At 44.4% G+C, this 20,635-nt stretch overlaps 1 protein-coding gene across 1 annotated transcript in view; it reads right to left on the bottom strand.

Annotated features, from left to right (window-relative positions):
- rps6kal (ribosomal protein S6 kinase a, like) overlaps positions 1–20,635 on the bottom strand; it is a 35,117-nt gene that overhangs the window by 7,222 nt on the left and 7,260 nt on the right. The window contains exons 7-15 of the mRNA XM_070548991.1: positions 19,131–19,237; positions 15,131–15,168; positions 14,907–15,049; positions 8,972–9,042; positions 8,185–8,273; positions 7,974–8,038; positions 7,450–7,552; positions 7,169–7,293; positions 143–265 (exon numbers count right to left, since the gene is read on the bottom strand). Coding sequence (XP_070405092.1) covers positions 143–265; positions 7,169–7,293; positions 7,450–7,552; positions 7,974–8,038; positions 8,185–8,273; positions 8,972–9,042; positions 14,907–15,049; positions 15,131–15,168; positions 19,131–19,237 — 864 coding nt within the window. The remainder of the gene's footprint in view (positions 1–142; positions 266–7,168; positions 7,294–7,449; positions 7,553–7,973; positions 8,039–8,184; positions 8,274–8,971; positions 9,043–14,906; positions 15,050–15,130; positions 15,169–19,130; positions 19,238–20,635) is intronic.

Below are 20,635 nucleotides of genomic sequence, written 5' to 3'. Positions count from 1 at the left end.
GAGTGGTTATTTAAAAACAAACACAGCCGTGTAACTGAAGCAGAACATCACAGCGTTTCTGGAGCCTGACCCTGCACCGCCCCCTGCTGGTCCTCTAGTCCACAGAACCACACATGACACGAAGACTAGAGACGCACGCTACCTTCACAGCATACTCCATGGCCGAGACTCGGTGTACGCAGCGCTTACAGATGGAGTAAGACCCGACTCCGATGTCTTCCTGCAGCTCGTACAGATCAGAGAACTTGGCTGAGCCCCCGTGAACCTGAGAAGAACCAAGATGGACACAGATGTGGTGAGAATGTTTCCCCACAGCTGACATCACGCTACACCCACACACAAACCAAACCGCTCCTTCTGGGCGTGTGTCGTGGACATATTAGGTCGTATCAAGATCAGCGCTGTTGCCACGGCGCCGGGACAAAGATGACGCACAGGAGAAGGTGTGGGGTGCAGATCCACCCGCCCCCCTCCCCCAGACAGGTGGGTGAATGTGCTCTGAATAAGTTAATTATCCTGCATAACTGATCCTGTGGATTAGGTGTAATTTGGTCAATAAGATGTTTGCAATTAGCCGTGACCTACGAGAGGATGGATAGACACGACGGTGGCTACTCGACAAACAAGAGCAGGAGGGGGGAGGCAGGAGAGCGCGGGAGAGACACAGATCGGGTTTAATGACCCCCGATGACAACTCTGAATGTGAACAAAGAAACAAAAGAAAGATCTTCATAGAGCTTCTCAGGATAAAAGCGATGAGGCACCTCACAAGAACAAAACCTTAAACAAACAAAAACATCTTTAAAAATGATTAGAAAATGAGAAAAAAAGTGATTAAAACTGTTTCAGGAGAGAGAAACTAAATAAAGAGGCAAATCAGTGGATCCCGATAGAGGCGGGACTGGAAAGAGCAGAACGAGGAGCGGGTGGTGATGAAGGCCCACCAAAGCCAGCTTGAATAGGTGAGTTTTCAGCAGCTTTTTAAGGAGCCCACCGAGTCCTCCGAGTGGTGTCACAGGGAGGTCATGACGGCGTGGGGACTTAATGCCGAGCTCCGGCCGGCAAATGTATTGAAAATGAAAGTCAACCGTAAGTTTTGCTTTTTGAACAAAATCAGCGGAGAAGGCAAACTGGAGCGTCTCTGTGTCAGAGCTGAAGCTCAGATCATCAGACTGCATGGGAACTGTGGAGGACAGACACCTTTAACCCTTTGGTGCATAATGGTCACTACAGTGGACAGGTACTCGAAATTATTATTTACAGTAATCCCTCGTTTATCGCGGTAGATGCGTTCCAGACCTGGCCGCGATAGGTGAAAATCTGCGAAGTAGGGACTCCCAGCATGCCCCTCGCGGGGATTCCCTCCACGTCGCACCTACGTCACAAACCGCGGCTATAAACGGAAGTCGCCTTTCCAGCTCACCACTCAGTCATCGTTTCTTCAGATTCGTGATCAGAGTTTCCAACCTACCGATCAATCCAACGAACTATCAGCTCATAGTAAGTTAGCTTACTTACTTCTGGAAAGCCCGACATTTCCGTGTCACTTCGTTGACGCTCGAACGCTCGGGGGTTTCCCTAGATCAGCCGGCGTTTCACCGACGCCATCACTTCCGCGTCTGTGAAACCTATTGAATTATCGTATGATCACATTCTCTTTTTGTGGGTAAAACTCAAGAAAACATTTTTTTTACTTGTGTTTTTTTAGTTTTATTACAAAAAGTGCATTTTATGATGAAATTGATGTAAAAACCAAGAATTTCTTGATATTTCGCATAGAAAAATACCGCGAATCTGCGAATTCCCCCTGAAAAATGCTCCAAAGAAAAAATCCGCGAAGCAGCGAATCCGCGATGAACGAACCGCGAAGTAGCGAGGGATTACTGTATTTGTTTTTGCTATTAAGCACAGCTTTTGAAGACTTTATTGCATTTGAGCCTCTCCATTTGGACTTCAGTAAGCCATGCCACCATATTTCATGCTCAGAACTAGGGATGAGTACCGAATTCGGTACTTTTTAAGGTACCGACCGAATTCCATAGTACCGACCGAACACCGATTCACGTCATTTCAAACGGTGCCTCGTTTCGGTACTGCCAAGACAGTTGCGCATGCGCAAGAGCGTTATGTCGCCGGTCCCTGCGAGCCCGTTGTAAACAGAGCAAGCATGGTAGAAAGAACGCACGCTAAAGCTTGGGTCCACTTCACTAAATGTGATGGGTAAATGGGTGATGAAACTAGCGACAGACAACGATCTAAGTGAGACATCCTCATCATAATCTGCTCCAGTAGGTAAATAAAATGTTTAAGATAACGTTACCTTGATTTGTTAGCTTCCGTTTCGCTAATGGTGCGTTCGCTTTCTCCTCGGAACTCCGAATTTCCGACTAGAAGAACATGAACGCGCTCTAAAGTTTGGCTTTACTTTACTAAATGCGACGGGTGATTGGGTGAAGGTAAAACCAGTGACAACGATCTAAGTTTGAGGCATCATCGTTTTAATCTGCTCCAGCAGCTAAATAAACTAAGATAACGTTAGCTTGATATGTTAGCTTCCATTGCCACCGTTGTTATCATCTAATGGTGCGTTCGCTTTCTCCTCGGAAATTCTAACTTCCCAGTAGGAAAAATCAAATGAAAAAGGACGGCAAAAGGAATGAAGATGCACAGTAAATTTAGTTCACAGTAAAGATGTTTGCTTCAGTTTAATTATCAGCTTATAAAACTACAAGGACGATGTTAAAATACAAACTTGTATGTTATTTATCGTGATATTTATCAAATATGGTTATATGTTGAGAAAAATATATATTTAATTATAAAAGAGAATTAAAATAATAAACACTCAAAAGTATCGAAAATTGGTACCGTTAAGTACCGGTATCGACTCGTAGGTACCGGGAATTAGTACCGGATCGATTCAAATGTCAAAGGTACCCATCCCTACTCAGAACGCACGCTGTCCACTGAGGTGGACACGTAATAAATTATTTGTAAATTATAAAATTTTACAAAAAATATTGGTTGAAATTTGTTTCATCCACACCTAAAGACAAATGAAAAAAATTGTTAAAAAAAATCATGGTTGAAGATTTCATAATTCATGCATCAAAGGGTTAAGAGCGGCTTATTAAAAAAAACTTTAACGATCGCGGTTTCAATGGCAATGAAAAGCAAGATATGTCCGAGATAAACGGAAGTTCGCTGCATTGCACAGACCACCCCCACACCCCCTTTATGCCGCCATCTCCTTTTTATAAAACCGACATGATTGCACCACATTACCGCCACGGTCTGACCACTCCTATATGACCTATGGGTCCCTGATGTCGCCACGGCGTTGCGGCAAATTGACGGCATGGTTTTGTAAAAATGTGTAAATACTTGCTGCTACGTGGCACTGCATTGCATGTAGTACTGGGGTGTTGCACTAGGGGGCGCACTAGAGATGTCAGGTTTACGCAAACAACCAAAACAATCATGGTGTCAAAAAAAAATAAGAGCTCAGTAATTGGTTAATTTTTGGATGTGACAGAAAACGATAACAGCTGCGGTATCGTAGATGGTGTGAGAGACCTCTAAACAAGAGACGGAGTCGCCACGGTGAGTGTGTCTCGCTCATTTTGTCGACTCCATCTACTGGTTACTCGTATGTTGCAGAGTTTGGACCTGTCACAAATAATTTCGGGGGTGGGGGGGTGGTGGCACACCATCAACACTTCAAATCAACAAAAGTAACACGTGGCAGCCATTTTAAATCCGACCCTTACCCCGGCTTTCCACGGGAGCCGTCAGCAGCACGTTACTGCAGCAGCACGTCTTGCTCGCGTAAGCTGCTGCTTGGCCCTTCCCACGAGAAGCGAAGCAGCAGGGGAGCAGCTGTCACCGACCGAGCACGAAGCCACACGAGTGACTTCGTCAGTAAACACAACAACAAGCAGGAGAAAACTACAACATGGTTTGTGTTTTATGTTCTGTCCGTTTTATAATCGCCAATACGGACCTGAAAAACAAAGGAGACCGCTAGCTAGGTGATAACTTCTCACGGGGACGCACAGTTAGTAACCTTTTTTAAAGTAAAGCAACCGGAAGGCAGGACGTTCTTTATTCTGAAAATATCGGGAGCTTCTCTCCATTTCCGCGTCCGATTTCCTGTCTTTCATTCCCCAAAAATGTCGAAATTGACCCGTTTCAGAGGCGTCGCGCGTAGAAAATAGAACCGGCGCGTAAAGGCCGCGACATGCTGCTCCTGAGACGCGGCCGACTCGCGCTGCTGACGGCTCCAGTGGAAAAGGTTCTGTTGACCACAGCGGTTCCCATCAGCAGCTATGACGTGCTGCTGCAGTAACGTGCTGCTGACGGCTCCGGTGGAAAGCCGGGGTCACCCTGGTGCGCTGCACAACCAGTAGACTTTGATTACTGGACCTCAGGGACCTGCTGGGAGTGTCGGGATTTGTCCATCAATGTATGATGGACAAACGTAAAGGAACAAACATGGAGACTCAACAGGAAGTAAGGCTGTAGCTCACTGAACACAGGATTAGTCGTGTCTTCTTTAGCGCGTCACATGTAAAATCTGTTTCTTGTTCATGATCTGAATTTTATTCCCCTTTTGTGTCTTTGCTAGGTGGAAACTTGAAGGAGTTCTTTCCAGCTGGGCTCCAATTTAATTTCTGCTTGGACGTGCACACCTGGCCCAGCTCTACGTTCACCTGGACGAGGATGACAACACAACACTGCCTCCTGCTTAGCTACTCATGCTGCGTTAAATGTGTTTTTATCTTGTGTTTTCATGGAGGAGGATCTCATTGTGGCTAGCTACATCACCATAGCAACAGAGGTTGAAAACAGTGGGTGTTCACTAATTCATTCAGGTAGATCCAGTCAGACAGAAACGTTTAAATGCATGTGAAATAAGAAAGTCAGTGCACCAAACTCTGAACTAACCAATAATAAAATGTTTGCGCAAGAAAACATTCAAACGTAACCATTGAAAACGTTACAGGTCAGCTCCAGCCAACAGATTCTAGGATTTGAGGAGTATCGGGTAGCAGGTGATGGGTTTGAGCCGCTGTTTCTGCTGTGGAAGTGTGTTGTCCACGCGTGAGACACCTGATTCAGACGTCGCTACTGGGGGGTTGGCAGAGAACCATCTTTCAGCGTTTTGAATGGACCTAACTCAGCACGGGTAAATGGCTTTGCACATTTATGTCTATGAAGGTTTTAGATTCCATCGATGTTGAAAACATATGCGAGTGTGCCTGAAATCTGTCTGCAGAACACGTTTGTATCCGACTAAAATGATGGACTTTCATCCATCCACGCGTTATCTGAACCACTTCATGCTCACCTAGGGTTGTCACGGTAACCGGTATAGCGGTAAACCCCGGTAAAAAAGTTGACAATAAAAATAACCGTCCAGTTTTTAAAAAACTAAATTATCTCGGTGGGTTTACCGTGGCCGCGGTTTCGGCGCGATGACCCTTACCAGCCACCGTCGCTTCAGCTGAAGTTCCCGCGGCGCGCACGCGCACTTTTTAGTTTGCAACGGCACCAAAACTTTGAATCTGAAATAATGGCCGAAGGAGGAGACGGCAGCGCCCAGGACATCCATCAGCCCTCAGAGAAGACTAAATCGGAAGTATGGGCATATTTTGGATTTCTGAAAAATGCTGAGGGACAGTTAGTAGAAGACGGCTATCCCGTTTGCAGAACGTGCAGGAAACAAGTGTCTGCAGAAGGCAGCAACACTTCCAATCTAATGGCACATCTGCGTGACGATCACCCACGTCTCTACAGCCAGTGCAAGGTAAGTTAACATTAGCATTTTAGCTCAAATGCATGACGCGAGGACTTTTGGTTGAGGGAGAATACAACGAGTCGCCGCAGCGTCCTCTGCCAGCATTTAAACCGTGTCACGGACACCCTGTTGCTGGATGAAGCATCTTATTTGTTGATGAAGAGAAATATACAATTAGTTCCTTGTCATTGATTTGTTTACTTGTTCAATGCCATTTATACTTGAACATTTGGATTTGATTACATAGTGTAGTAGTTATTTTAGTAATTTGTTTAAAGTGGCTATTTATTTTAAATACATATTTTTTAAGGTTGACTTGTACAGCGCTCAAGTCAAGTGTGGACTGGAGTTTTAGATTTTCATTTTGATAATGAAGAAAACAAGTATATGAGAAAACAAGTGGTGTTTCTTTGATTTGTTTACATATTGTTTATGTTTTGAATGTTTGGATTTGTATCATTTAAACCTGCACTGACTACTGTAACATGTTCCAGAAAAATAAGCTATTTGTTCCTTTACTTGTGAAAAGTTGCACTTTTGCTAAGGCGTTGTTATTTTAGGTTTAATAAACACTGTTAAACCTTTTCAGAACTATTTCAGTTTGTGTAGAACAGGACTATCAATGCTTTCTGAACATATGCAACACCGTTTAAAAAAATACCGCGATAATACCGAAAACCGTGGTAATTTTGGTCACAATAACCGTGAGGTTACATTTTCATACCGTGACAACCCTATGCTCACCAGCGTTGCTGGGAGCCGGAGCCTAATTCCAGCAGTTACTGGGCGAGAGGCGGGAGACGCACTGGACGGGTCTCCAGTCCATCGCAGGGACACACAGTCACACCCAGTGACAATTTAGAACCTGCAGTTACCCTAACACGCAGGTTCTGATCTGCTGGAGGGAGTCGGAGCATCTGGAGAAAACCCAGTGGTGCATGGTAACTCCACAGTCCAGATTTGAAACTGCAACCTTCTCACTCTGAGGCAACACTGCTACCAACTGCAACACCATGCAGCTGAGTGAACAGAGCAGGTTACTCCCAGGATCTGGAGCGGATCTCTTCTCACACGAGTGAGAAGGCTGAGCACCCTCAGACGGTCTGATGAAACCGGTAGAGAAAAGGAAACTCTGGGTTTCTATAAGAGTTTAGCATGAACCCCAGACAGCCGAGTGGTTTGGACTCTACTGGGTTGCCAAATAAAACTCTGTCCTGGTGGACACGAGGCTTCCTCTAAAGCTTTTCCTACAAGAGCGGAAGAGAAAAGCCTCCACCGAATCTACAGGAAACATCTATGAATGTCTGACTTGTGTACACGTGTTAAAGTGCGATTAGGTCCGCGTGGGAAGTGAAGGTTAATATTCACCTGAACTATAGGGAGTATGCTGAGCATCGGAGAGCTCTTGTTCTCATCCATAGGAGTTGGAGCAACAAAACTGAAGCCTTTGAAGAGCTGGTGGGCGTTAGCACTGGGCGGGATACCTGGGGAGTCTGATCACACAAACCTTTCATTCAGAAACACGTGGAACGCACAAACAAGTGAAAAATGTTAAGTTGCTGTTCCCATGGCTGCAGGCAGGGCTGCTGCTTGTAAGAGCATACTGCGCGCGCGCGTGTGTGTGTGTGTGTGTGTGTGTGTGTGTGTACCTTTAGGTGTTTTAGCGGTGAACTCTGGGTCGAAGCAGAACGTGTCATCTGGTTTACCTGCTGCAGGCTTAAAGGGGGGCTGCAGTTCTCTCCTGTAGAGTTTCTGTAAACAGACGTAAACAAACATAAAGGTCAGAAATTAAAGCCTACAGAGAAACGGATGGACCTGCATGCAAGAGAAGCCAAGCCCCCTCCACTCTGCCCGGATTAACCCCCTCAATCCATTCTGCAGCTAAGTCCAGCCAGTAGCATCCCGCTGGCGCTTAAACACTCACACAGGCATATTAGCGCACACACACAGTGAGACCTGGACAGCTGCCCAGACTCCCACACACACCAACAGAGCCGCTGGGGCCGGGACGGACGCCCACTAGTCCTGAAGCCAAACGTTTGAGAAGGCGTGAAGCTTCAGCAGAAGCTACAGAGCTGTGTGTGTGTGTGTGTGTGTGTGTGTGTGCGTGTGTGTGTGTGTGGGTGTGTGGGTGGGTGGGTGGGTGAAAGGGAGGGCTGAAAGGTCTGCTCACATTCCAGTCGATGGTGGAGAAGAAAGCGTGGCGTTTGATCTCCTCCACTCCATCAGGCCCCGCCCCTAAAGACACAAACCACCTTGGTTCAGTTCACCTGGATCAACGTTTGCTTGTCCTCAGCGTTTATCTGCATGTTGTTCAGGTAAGATGCCAAAATGCTAATGAGACTTAGAAGAGATTTGCGAGCACTCGCTCTGATGACCCTTACCTAGTCTGTTAGCGGGGTTACGTTTAAACAGCATTCTCAGCAAACTCTGGGCTTCCAAACTTAGGAACTGAGGCATTCCCAACTTAGCTCTGAGTGGGAAGAGAAGCAGTCAGCAAGTGAAAACGGCCAGCCAGGGCCTCAAAAAGATGCAAAACAACAACGTAGAGCTTCTAATCGTAGTTTCCTGAACAGCCTCTGTCCTGAAAAACAGCTTTTAAATCCAACAAGCCTGACAAGCTAGCAGCTAAATCTGTATAAGAAACTACAAAACGTGAAGGTTTATGAAATGACACTTAATGAATTATAATATTGAAGCAGTGTTAAGAGGCACCAAAACACTTTGGTCTCAGCTGTGTTCAGACTAGCCGTTAGCTGGTCTATCCTGCTGGACGTTAACTGTTGATCTTTACACAATTCACTCAGGAAGTCAAATAAAATGAGTAAGATAGTAATTATTTGGAACAAATACTTTAAAATGGCACAAAGATCCTCTACTCGAGACTTATGCTGCTTATACTGAGCCAGGATCCTCGGGAGGTTTCTTCCTGTTAAAAGGGAGTTTTCCTCTCCACTGTCGCTGCATGCTTGCTTAGTATGAGGATTGCTGTATAGTCACTGACACTAGTCAGTGACTTGATGCAACCTGCTGGGTTCCTTATATAGGACACATTATTTCTGATTGGCTTAATGAACTGTGGATTGGAATGTTTATTATGTGAAGTGCCTTGAGACGACTCTTGTCGTGATTTGGCGCTTTATAAATAAACTTGAATTGAATTGAACTTACTTAAGAATCATGTTCATGGTCTCATTGCGGTCTTTCCCTTGGAAAGGTAAAGTTCCTGTTAGCATCTCAAACTGCAAAAACACACCAATTAAAAGGAATTCCATTAATGCAGCAAATACAAACACAGGTATAATTATTAACATATTATAGGGATGTCCTGATCGGATCTCCACGGCGACCTAACACCAGCTGTGTCAGAATACAGCGTGGACTCTGCAGGGTTGGAGGAGAACACTAGTGCTCAAGTAAATAAGCGAAAAATATTACGTGACAAGTCTCGATTTGCTCAAACTTAGCTTCAACGTGATTAAGACGTCCGACTTTTAGATGGTCTGCCTGTATTTTGTGTTTGGGTCATAGTCACATGGGTACAGCAGGTCGGAACACGGCATCCACAGAATTTATAAACACCCATCATCTGCTCGATAATCGTCACCAGCTTGTAAAGCTAAGCTATCACTTTCTGATCTAAATTGTGATTTCAGACAATGCAATCCTGTGATTGCTGGTTTTTTTTTTTTTTTTTTTTTGCAGCGCTCCTGACTGACCCAGGGTCTGTTGCATCCACATTTTACGGTTTTACAGTGGTGGCGGTGAGCTCCGACGGGCTGGGTTGTGGGACCACGACGCCTGAGGTCAGCGCCGGCGCTCCGCACACGCACACCACGCATAGCGCGTAGGGCACCACGCCGGGGAGGGGCACCAAACGCAAACTTATGAAAAAATTAAATATATATGATAAAGACAGATTTCAATTAGAAGATGTGTAAAGCAAGTTAACAGCATGTTTACAGAGAGAACACAATACAAAAAGTAGAGATGGACCGTGTCCACTTTTCACTCTCTGTCCGGGGCGTCCGGACTGGGGGTTCTTGTTTTGATGAAAATGTCCGGCTTTTCATCCAGGAGCAGGGATCGAATTATGGGGGAGCTCTGTATCCCACATCCAGGGGAGCCGAAAAAAAGTTTTCTACCTATATTACTTCATTTATGGACTCTTCTGAGCAGAGAGCGGCGCAGCGCGATGCTGCGCAGCGCTCCAGGCGGCTGCTTCCAGCGCACGGCCCATTCTCAAAAGTGGCGCAACCAAAAAACTAAAATCAACACACGATCGTTCATGTAGTCTGCACATGTTCTCTACTTTCTGTCTTATTTGTGCCTGCAGCGCTCTGCTACTGCGGAGCTCATCATCTGTGCTGCGGTGATTTCACCTCACTGACGCAGCATCGAAACGCGCTCTCCGCTTTGCGGTCAGGAGATCCCTTTGATCTGCTCAGAAGTAACTGATGAGGTGAAAAAGTAAGAATCCAGGCAGCAGATTTTCTGGAGAGTTTAGAGGAGATGCAGGAAGATGAGAGACAGACAGGACAGGAAATAGTTCAATAAAAACAAGAAAACAAAGTGTTGAAAATTAAAATGTAGGTAGATTTATCTCCACTACACATTTTTACCTGTATAAAACAATAAGTTACACACACGTCATATTTATACATCTGATACAGTTCAGATCACCTTCAAAACTCTGTCACACACCCAGGGCCGTTTCAAGACATTTTGGGGGCCAAGGCAAAATGACCCCCCCCCCCCCCCCACCACCACCACCACCACACACACACACACACACACCCCACCACCACCCCATAACTGGGCTCCCCAGAAGCCTCTGTGTAATTCATACCCTCTCCAGTAGTGTTAGTTATACGGTGTTTATAAAAGCCCCTCAGACATTACTGACATGTTCTAATATTATCAGATGAAAAACTAAATTATCACACATGCTGTCTCATCTGCTGCTTTTCTAAACCTGCAGAAAGTAACAAAACCGTTTGAAAGCCACTATTTGTGGATTCTCTGGACGTTTCCATGGAGTGTGGGACAACTTATGTTTTCATTGATCCTATCATCTAATCTCACAGCTGAAACAAGCATCCTTAATAATCTGTGCACAGGAAGCTTACCGATGCTGTAGTAAAACAAAAGGTATAATAATTCCTTATTAATAAAACCTTGTTGCAGCACTAAAGCAGAAAAATGAGATTTTGCAATAAATATACTAAATATTTACATATGACTAGTTTTGGAGCCCTTTTATTGGCAGAATCTGATATTAATTTAGTTCTTACAAAAAAATGGGTCCCAACGTGGTTTGTGTGGTGTTGCCATAGTGTGACGTCATAGGCACAGATTTCCTGTCCTCTTGTTTGGAAATGGAAATATGATCACCCTACATTAAACAAACTGTCCACCCGGGCTTTTGCGCTGCACAGAGACGCTTCGCTGCCTACGACTGAACGTCAGTTGAGAGTCAGTCTCATGCAGACTGACCAATGAAGAGAGGGCCTCAAGTTAAGACCCTCTCCTCATTGGTCAGTCCACACGAGGTGGGTCAAAGGTTACCCTGAGAGGGTTACGTGATGTCAGGTATTCAAGTATTGAGTATATTTACTGCATATTACAGTAAAATATTCTGTATGTGACCATATTATGGTGATCCTTGGGTCGTGATGATGGGGCCCTTGAATATTGTTGCCCAGGGTACAACAAAGTGTTAATCTGGCCCTGCCTACCGGGCGTTCGTTAGTAGCTGAGTGAGAGAGGCTGAGAGGGAGAGAAACTCAGAGAAGCTTTAAAGCTTTTTTACTGCTGGAGAAAAAACGTATCAAGTCATCATCCTCCTAAATGCAATTATTCTCTTCTGAATCAGCACTTCTTTAAAGAAGAAGAAATAGTTAAATGCAACAAAGGGAAATATCCTTTTATTCAGCCTGTTCATGCGACTTGTATAAAAAATAAGTCTGAACAGTGTTAAAGGTTGTTCGTCTAAAAATAAACCTTGAAGAGTTTGAAGATTTTTTGTTTTAATAAGTTCATCTTAAAGCATCTTTCTCAAGAAAAATGAAGTTTCCTCTGTGAGGTCAGATAGGCCCATCTGTGCTGTTTTGTAACAGAAATAAACAAATGAATCATATTTGTCCACCCAAATACTTAAATATCACAAAAACAGGAAGGACAAAAACACCGTCAAGGGTAAAGTAAGAAATGTTATTTTTAAATAAGCTGCTGTTTGTGATTAATCATGACTTAACTATGGACATGATTAATATCATTATTAAATAGCCCATGTGGCCTATAGGCTATGTAACTGAGATTTAATATGAAAAATTAGATAAACCAATTTTCAAATTAGGTATTTGCTCTATGTTGATATATATTTCATAAACATTTACAGGCCAAGAGGAACATCAGCTGCTGTTGGTATAATTTGAAGAAAAAAGTCTGTTATGCTAACCTCCTCCCTTCATATTCAGAATTTTCTAGTTGTGTATATTGTGCCTCTCTAGTTCTTAATAAAGGTTAAATAGTTTTGAATTTAGTCATGTCACATGCCAGTGATTGTGTTGTTTTTTGTGTCTGTGTGTGTGTGTGTGTGTGTGTGGGGGGGGGGGGGGGCACCACGAAGACTTTGTGCTTAGGGCACCAAAATAGCTAGGAACGGCCCTGCCTGAGGTGACACGTGGCGAGCCTGTGCATGCGCTAGTTTTTCTCTGGGTTTATCGTTTCTTATTGTGGCACTGCTAGGGCCGTTGTTTACGGCTGCCGTCGTCGTTTTTTAGTTTCTCCTCTGTCGCTCGTTTTCTTCACACAGCACTGCTCGTGTGTGAGAGGGGGAGATGGGACGACTGACCGGTTTTCTGAAAAAGCAGAAGATGATTTACCGTACTGTGCAGAGTGGAACATCTCTTTATTCTGATGGCACACTGTTGCAAAGTCGTGATAAATCAAGTTAAACGTGTAAAGTGTGTCAGTACTCAGCGTTAAAGTGTGTTTTTGTGAAAGAAAAATAAATAAATAAATAAATAAACTAATCCGGCAACCCCACAATAGTCCGGTTCTTACCCTTGGTTTTCCTCTTTGCATTAATGTAGTTTTATACAACAGTTAGTTCCGACCGAGTGATTTGATTGTTCAAGAGACTTTCCAAGAGTGCTGATATTGGACTACAACAGCACTGGGACTGTTTACAAACAGCATCACTCCGCTGTGCGCAGGCGTTCTCAGTTAATCATTAACGTTACTTCCCTTAACTCTCGGATCGACTTCGCACAGCAAAGATGGACGTATTTCCTCACATAACATTCCATCTACTGTATGAATGGTCATCAGACTCTGACACTGAAGGGAAGCGGACCGAATACATCAGCGCAAACCAGGTGTGCCGACATGTCAACAGCGCACCTCGACGAATTAGAGAAGAGCAAAAAGGAAGTCAGCACTGTGAGGCAGACAGCCTGGGCTCTGAACTGCTTTCAGACTCGGCTCAATCTCTAAAATATCCAGGTGAACTTTCAGCAAGTTAAGAAGGCTGAACAGTGTTACGGGAGTTTTACGGATCCATCCGGACAGCTAAAGAGGAGCTCTACAGCATCAGCAGCTACCTCGGACTTCGGGCGGGATTGGAGCCGCCGGTGGGCCGCTCATGGAATTTAATGCAGGACTTGTGGACACGTGTTAAAGTCCAATTAGGTCCGCGTGGGAAGTGAAATGAAATGACAGTTCATACCAGCTAACAACGTTTTCAAAGGAGTCACACGGAAGCATTCAGATAATCCTAAATGGTGCAAAGTAAAGTTACAGTGCTTTGTAGAAAATGTTTGTGTTGCCTAGCAACAGCCTTGTCCGAGTCTCCGTTTCGTGTTGGGACTATTTGTGTTGGCGGAGCCTGATAAATGAACAAGTTATAATCTGCTGTTTATTGTTGTTGTAAAAACAAAATGAGCAGGTAGAACTGTTGTATAAAAGCAACATCACACTCGAGGACGTGCGTTGTTGCTGAATATCAGCACTGGTGTGATCATCTACGACCGAATCACACCAGTGCTTATAGATCCTGGCTATCTCACAGCAGAGGTTACGCAATAGCAGATCTTTAAAGAGCGTTCACAAACACATACTAGGGTCGCACGACGTTAACCGGTTAATTGCGGTTAATGTTGTAACCGGGTAAGCTAGTTTTTCCCGCTTAACTGCTTCAAGTCCTTCTGCTGTGCTGGGTACAATATATTTCGTGCCACCAGAGGGCGCAAGCAAGATCACCACTATCAAATATGTTTACTGGGCTGCCGCAGAAGAAGAAATGAGCTTGTCACATGGCTAAACAAATGTGCTCCAACGTGAAGCGGCTAACAAAAAACAGCGTGAGCAGTTTATTCTTAGTCATTTCATTCTTGGAGCACAAGAAGTGCCGAGCCTGGCAGAACATGGCGCAGCAAACTGAACCGAGACCAGCAACAGGCCGTGACGCTCTCTGTGTCGGAATCCTAAATTGTCTGGTAAAATAAATGTCAGTGTAATTGTTTAGTTCACTGTAAGGAAACTATGTGTGTGTTTATTTTTTAACCGTGGCCTCCAAAATGCACTCATAAGCACGCAATCGCAAGCAAAGCTGTATAGTTGATGCCAGAGTCTGACGGACATTCCAGCTGTCATCCCGCTTCCTCCTTTACATCATGCTCATCTCTGTAACAAGTGTGGGGCTTTAGTTGTGCATCAGAATTATATAACAAAGAGCAAGTGGAAAAGGCGTTATTATTTATAGAGCGGGGGGAAAGTGTGTGTGCGTCGGGGGGGTTGGTTGGTTTCCGGTTTACTGGCTATTAACCGTTAAGGGCGTCAATAGCCGGTGAAAGACATTTTGATAAACGTGCATCCCTACAGCAAACAGAGTTCATCAACTAGACTGGTGATGATAAAACACCCGCTTGCTGGAAAAATGGAACCAACTCTGTGATTGATGTAGATAAAATGTCTCCCCACACTGTGATCCTCCATAGTAACACCAATGTATGTGTGTGTGTGTGTGTGCGTACAGATACTTGAGCCTAACCACTGGATCAGGACATCCCTTACGTGGACAGGTCTGTGTGAGTGTGTGTACCATAAGTACTCCCAGGGACCACCAGTCTGCACTCTGTGTGTGTCCTCTCCTGTTGACCACCTCAGGGGCCATATACTCCACCGTACCGCAGAAGGAATAAGCCTTCTTATCAGCATCTACTGACTCTTTACTCAAGCCAAAGTCTGCCCAGGAATAAAGCAAAGGAAAATGAGTAGAAGACCCTTAAATCACCACAGGTTCGTCGTGTCGAGTCAAACACTTACCTGTTAGCTTTATATGTCCAGCTTCGTCAAGTAAGATGCTGAAAGATAAGAAGTTTTTCCACAGGTGAGCTTCAAACAACAGGAATTTTTAAGATGAATGCATTTGTTTTATGCACGTGTCACTTGAGAGTCAGGTTGGACCCACACGTCTAGAACGTAAAGCACTCTAGAGTTCTGACAGACCGGACTGCTTCACTTAAACATATATCATGTATAAACAGGAATGCTTTATTGCATTTAGCTGTGCTTTGACTGCTTTTAGCAGTGAAAATCAGCAAATGAAACAATGAAAAGGTGATGGATGCAAAAATGTGCACAAAAACCAGAAAAATATCAGAACTAATCTAGTTAAACCAAACAAATAACAGAAGTTTGGGTTTTGAATGTAAACTAGTAGATGAGCAGATCTATTGTAGCCTGGCAAGCCATCCTATACATGTAAATATGTAATCTGGCCTCGACACTTACAGGGACGTGTTGGGTTAAGTGAAAATAACCTGAAAATGGTTGAGGGCGTAGGGGCCCCCTTAGGCCCCCCCACTGGGGTGAAGGAGCAACCCTGGAGCTGGAGCATTTTCACCAATCTTAAGAGTGTTTCTTGGCTCTCTGGGGCACATTTTATTTTTTATTGTTTTTATTGTCCCCACTATTTACTCACTGTAAGCCACCATTTGCCATCAACATCTCCATTCGCCCATGCGCCGCGCTGACTTCCTGTCAGTTTCCTCTAAGGGCGCCGCCATTTTAAACCTCATCATGCATGCGTCTAGCAACTCGTACCGGTCCCTTCTCTGATGCTGTTTTCTAGCAAACAGTCAGGGAGCACGCAGGCAGTCTTGTTTTGAATCGATCGTGGGCAGGGGCGGACTTCCCATTTCAACGGGGGGGCGGGGCAATACAATTTCAGAGAGTAGTTTTTGAGTGGGACGGGGAAAAAACATTGCTGTGTCCTGCAACTAGCAGGGTGGGCCTTCATCATGAGCAAGTTCACTGAGCAAGCAGCCAATCAGAGGCGAGATGTCAGAGCATCAGGGAATAATAGAAAGAAAGACTCCAAAGCCTGCTCTCTTCTGGTTTCTGGCTGTTGAAACAGAAGCACTGGAGCATCTCGACAGATGAGGCATATTGACCCTTTGCACCGACGTCACCTGATCACGTGGGTCCTCCATGCTGGACGGCAAAAGCATGTAAACAGTGAGCGACACGATTACTAGTTCAGTGATCAGAAGTAGCGCATCTAGCGGGGGCTCATAGAGAGCGGTATGCTAACTAGCTTACCAGCGTTAGCTTACGTTCTCTCTGCAGCTGTTCACCGATGTAAACATGTTGCTGACTTTGCCTAAACTCACCCCTCTGGATTTATAACTTCAGGTTATAAACAGCGTTTCACTTTACACCAACGCTGATTGTTAGAAAGTCCGGATCCCTACCAGCTTCTGTTGCTGGTGGTGCTACCGGGTCCAGCTGCTGCTCTCACACCGGAATGAGAAGATCTCTGAACACCGACGCTCATATAAATAAATAAATAACGTCATTTTAACACACGTAATCATACATCGGAGCTTTAATATTGTTAATAATTGTCTGGCTTTACACTACAGTGGACGGAGCGCAGCCTCCGTGGTGAAACACCCGTCCATCAGGATTATCAATAACTAGTATAAACACATCACATTTATCCTCCTCGTGAAATAAATGAATGTTAATCTTACCCGGCAAAAACATGTTCGCTGCTAATCTGAGGGCCGCTTGATTGATCGCTGCAGTTCATCTCCGTCCTCAGTCTCCATCAAAGTTATTAAAAAAACAAAACGAGTTGAGTTTACGTCCTTGTCTGTTGGTGCAGCCGACCACGCAGCAAGCTAAACCATTTTACTGTCAAATCAACTAAATAAACCATAAAAGGCTACAAACTGGCTTGTTTTGACTAGCTTCACTGGAGTTTCAACAGGTGTTACGGTCTTTTTGCCGTCCATCATGGCGAAGGGGGCGGTCACATTGAGTGGCGTGACGTCACGTGCAAAGGGTCAATAGAGAGCACTGCAGGTGTGTTGGAAACAACAGCAACAAGTGAACTTGGTCTTTCAATACTTAAAGAGCAAGTCACCCCCAAATCAACTTTTTCCCCCTGAAAAACTAAATAAACGAGTGTCTAATCATGCTGCAGACACGTGTAGTCCATAGTTTTGCACTTTAGTGCATTTTAGTTAAAATTTTAATTTTCTGCCTAAAACTGGCAGTGTTGTGCCGTTGTCAGGTAAAAACTCTGCACTGTATTTGAATTTAAATCTGCCACCGCTATTGGCTAAGAGGTATACTATGATGTAAACTGGTACATTATGATGTCACAATGCTGTGGTGAGCCTGTGTGTGTGTGTATTTGTTAGTGGCTCCGCCCTCTCGGTCTGCCAGGCGACAGCATTTGTTGCATTTTTTAAACATGAAGAGAGAATGGAGTTAGACTCTGGTGGGGGGTGACTTGCTCTTTAATGTTGGAATTTGAATCCAGAAGGTAAAGTACCACAACCTCTCTGGAGCCTTTTCACAATAAAGAGAGAACACCAGCTACAAAGAGAGCTGTGATTGGCTAGCCAGAGTCCTGGGAAAAGCTGCGGAGGTTCCAATGGAGCGTGCCTAGACCATTCTTTGCAAAGCAAGAATTTGGTCTAGTTCACTAGGCTAGTTGACAGCTTTAATTTAAACAGTAACCAGTAAGAATAATGTTTGGACTAGGACTAATTATAGTGTTGCCATCTAAGCTAGGGTTAGGCTACAAAAAGGTGTGATTGCTGAATAATGGCCCGCCACACCGACGGGTCACGCTTCTGCCGACTGATGCCGTAAATAACGAGGTGCTTCATTAAATTGCTGGTATTTCCAGATTTAGAGACACGATTTAGTTCTGGATCCTTTTACTTTAGCGAAATGCAGCAAACACTTATTTGTTTTTCAACATTTTCAAAGACCACCACCTCGGAGGAGGTTTGCAAGATCCGGTCAGGTGGTGTGATGCAGCGGGAGGAACGGAGCTGCAGCTCCTTCACAGGAACCTTTCACTGGAAAATTCAGCACAGAAAAAGATTTTTGGTACCGTTGGAACAGGTGGAGGTGTGATGGTTGACCAACTGCTTCAGCGCCACACCGCGGTGTCACTCTCTCCTCCTGCTACTCGGCTCTGGGATCAGCGAAATCCACCCGATGGTGAAAGCTCGTGTGGGACGTAGCGATTTGAGCGGCAGGAGAGGGTGAGCATGATCTCTGAATGATTAACCACGCGTTGCTTAATGGTTTAGATTTTGATAGACCGTGTTCTGGGGGACAACATTATGCTGTCGTAGGTCTCTTGTGAAAAAGAACTTTTGAGCCCTCGACAGAGCCACCCCCCATATATACATATATGAAAACATTTCTCGTTTAATTTGCATAGATCGCCTCAAGTCACCAGAAAATTCTGGAAATCTGGGACAAACCGGAGAAGTCACACCCCCACCCTTAGACAGAGCTCAGTCGGAGTTGTCTTTCAAACGGTCCCTGGACGCAATAGGACAACGCTAGCACCAATTAGAGCAACAATGAAACACACTCGTGGTTATGGAAATCGGGCAGCCACGCACGGCTGAAGAAGCAACAAATGCATCCGTTTAGAAATAAAGGACTTGTCCATCTGCTCATGTCTCAGAGGAAAGCACAGGTCTGAGGCGTCTAAAGACGTTGCCAATTCTGTTCAGAGCCGATCCCATCTTTGTAGTTTTTCTATGTCGCAGCTCTGGTGGTAAGCCCGCCGTTTCTCTACATGCACAGAGCGCTGTGATTGGCCAGACCTAAAACTGATCAGGCGAGTGGCAGGCCTGCTGAGGCTATAATAGAGTGTGGCTAGACCAACCTGCAGAACTAAATCTTTAGCTACTGCTATGGCTCGTCTAGATTTCTAGATGTAATGTGCAGTGGGCCTAGTGTGACAGGTGAAGAGTGGCTGAGTTCAGGTAGTGACGGTTCATACTTCTCTGGTTTGAGATCTCTGTAAACTATGCCCAGGTTGTGCAGATGGTCGAGGGCCAGAGCCAGCTCTGCAAGGTAGAATTTCACATCTTCCTCTGTAAACATAACCTGATAAGAACTGGACAAATTTACTCTCTGAACTCAGAGGAGGAATTCAGCAGAAAGAGAGAAAGACAAACAACTTCAATATTAAGCTTTGGCTTCCACAAACAAAAACAACATCAACATTTCAAATATCACTCAGCCGCTGGCAGCCAACGCTTTGGTTGTGCTTTGACGTGAAGGTCTGTCTAGAGAACAACACATCTTAGACAAAATCTGCTGAAAACAAACAATCCGAGTCTCTGACAACCTTCTCTTGATGCAAGCACACAAACATTTACAATAAAAAAAGATTTCCATGGGGAATTTCAGTCGTAATTACAAATAAAAACAGAAGAACACAAGCAGAAACAAATGACTTTGGAGTCCTCGAGGTTCTATTAAACATTCCTGCAGACTACATTTGCACCTGTGCAATTTGTAGCTGTCAGCTGACGTCCCTTGGGTTTAGAAATGAGCAACGTGGCATCTGTTCTATCCACTTTCACAAATACGGCTGAACCTCTCAAGAACTGAACAAATACACACAGACATCAGATGTTTACACAGATAATATTAGTTTGGGGCTTTTTAATGATCGGTTTGAATTAGCCAGTGTCCAGAATGGAAGGTTTCTAAAACGCGTTTCATTTTTTAGAAACACAAATCAGATGCACTAGTTTGAATAGATTATAAACCTGCAGACTTTAATGTCTACGTCGTCATTTAACAAGCTTTCTTAACATCCCGTTGGCGATCACGATGGACTGCAGCTGGTTGATGTTCTTTGAAGGATAAAAGGGATTTATTTAGATTAACCAGAACTAACCTGTCACTCTCAGCTGAAAGGAAGCTGGTTGGGGTGTTTAATGAGCATCCACTTACACGAGGTAACACCGACAGGAGGTGTTCAAATGTGAAGGAGGGGGCAACATAAGAAATGCGACAGTGGAGTTAAAATGGCTTTAATGGTTATAAAAGGTTGTAAAAACAAGTGCAAACAGGTGGAGAGCATTATTAAAATAATGCCTCACAAACAAAATCAAGACTGAAAGGTTAACATTTAAAGGGTGAATTATCAACATTAAAACACCTGACTGTTAAAAGTTTTACCGAAACAGAAGGTGCTTTAAAAAACACAAGCTGATAGTAAAAACCGACACGCAACGAAAACACGGAGTGTTTTCAAATCCCAAAGTCGGTAAACTACGACGTTAACCAAGTCGACATCAAACAAAGATCCATTCGGATCACTCAGAGTTAAAACTACTAAAGTTAAAACTCATCAAAACGAAGGGGTTAAAACCAAAACGAGGCCTGGAGGACAGCAGAAGCCCTGCACTGCTGGGGTCCGAAGAAGAAGAAGAAGAAGAAGAAGAAGAAGAAGAAGAAGAAGAAGAAGAAGAAGAAGAAGAAGAAGAAGAA

Source organism: Nothobranchius furzeri, chromosome 1 (assembly GCF_043380555.1).
Source record: "Nothobranchius furzeri strain GRZ-AD chromosome 1, NfurGRZ-RIMD1, whole genome shotgun sequence".
Classification (NCBI taxonomy): Eukaryota; Metazoa; Chordata; class Actinopteri; order Cyprinodontiformes; family Nothobranchiidae; genus Nothobranchius; species Nothobranchius furzeri.
Note: the sequence above shows the minus strand (reverse complement) of the source record. Positions and strands in the feature narration are given on the sequence as shown.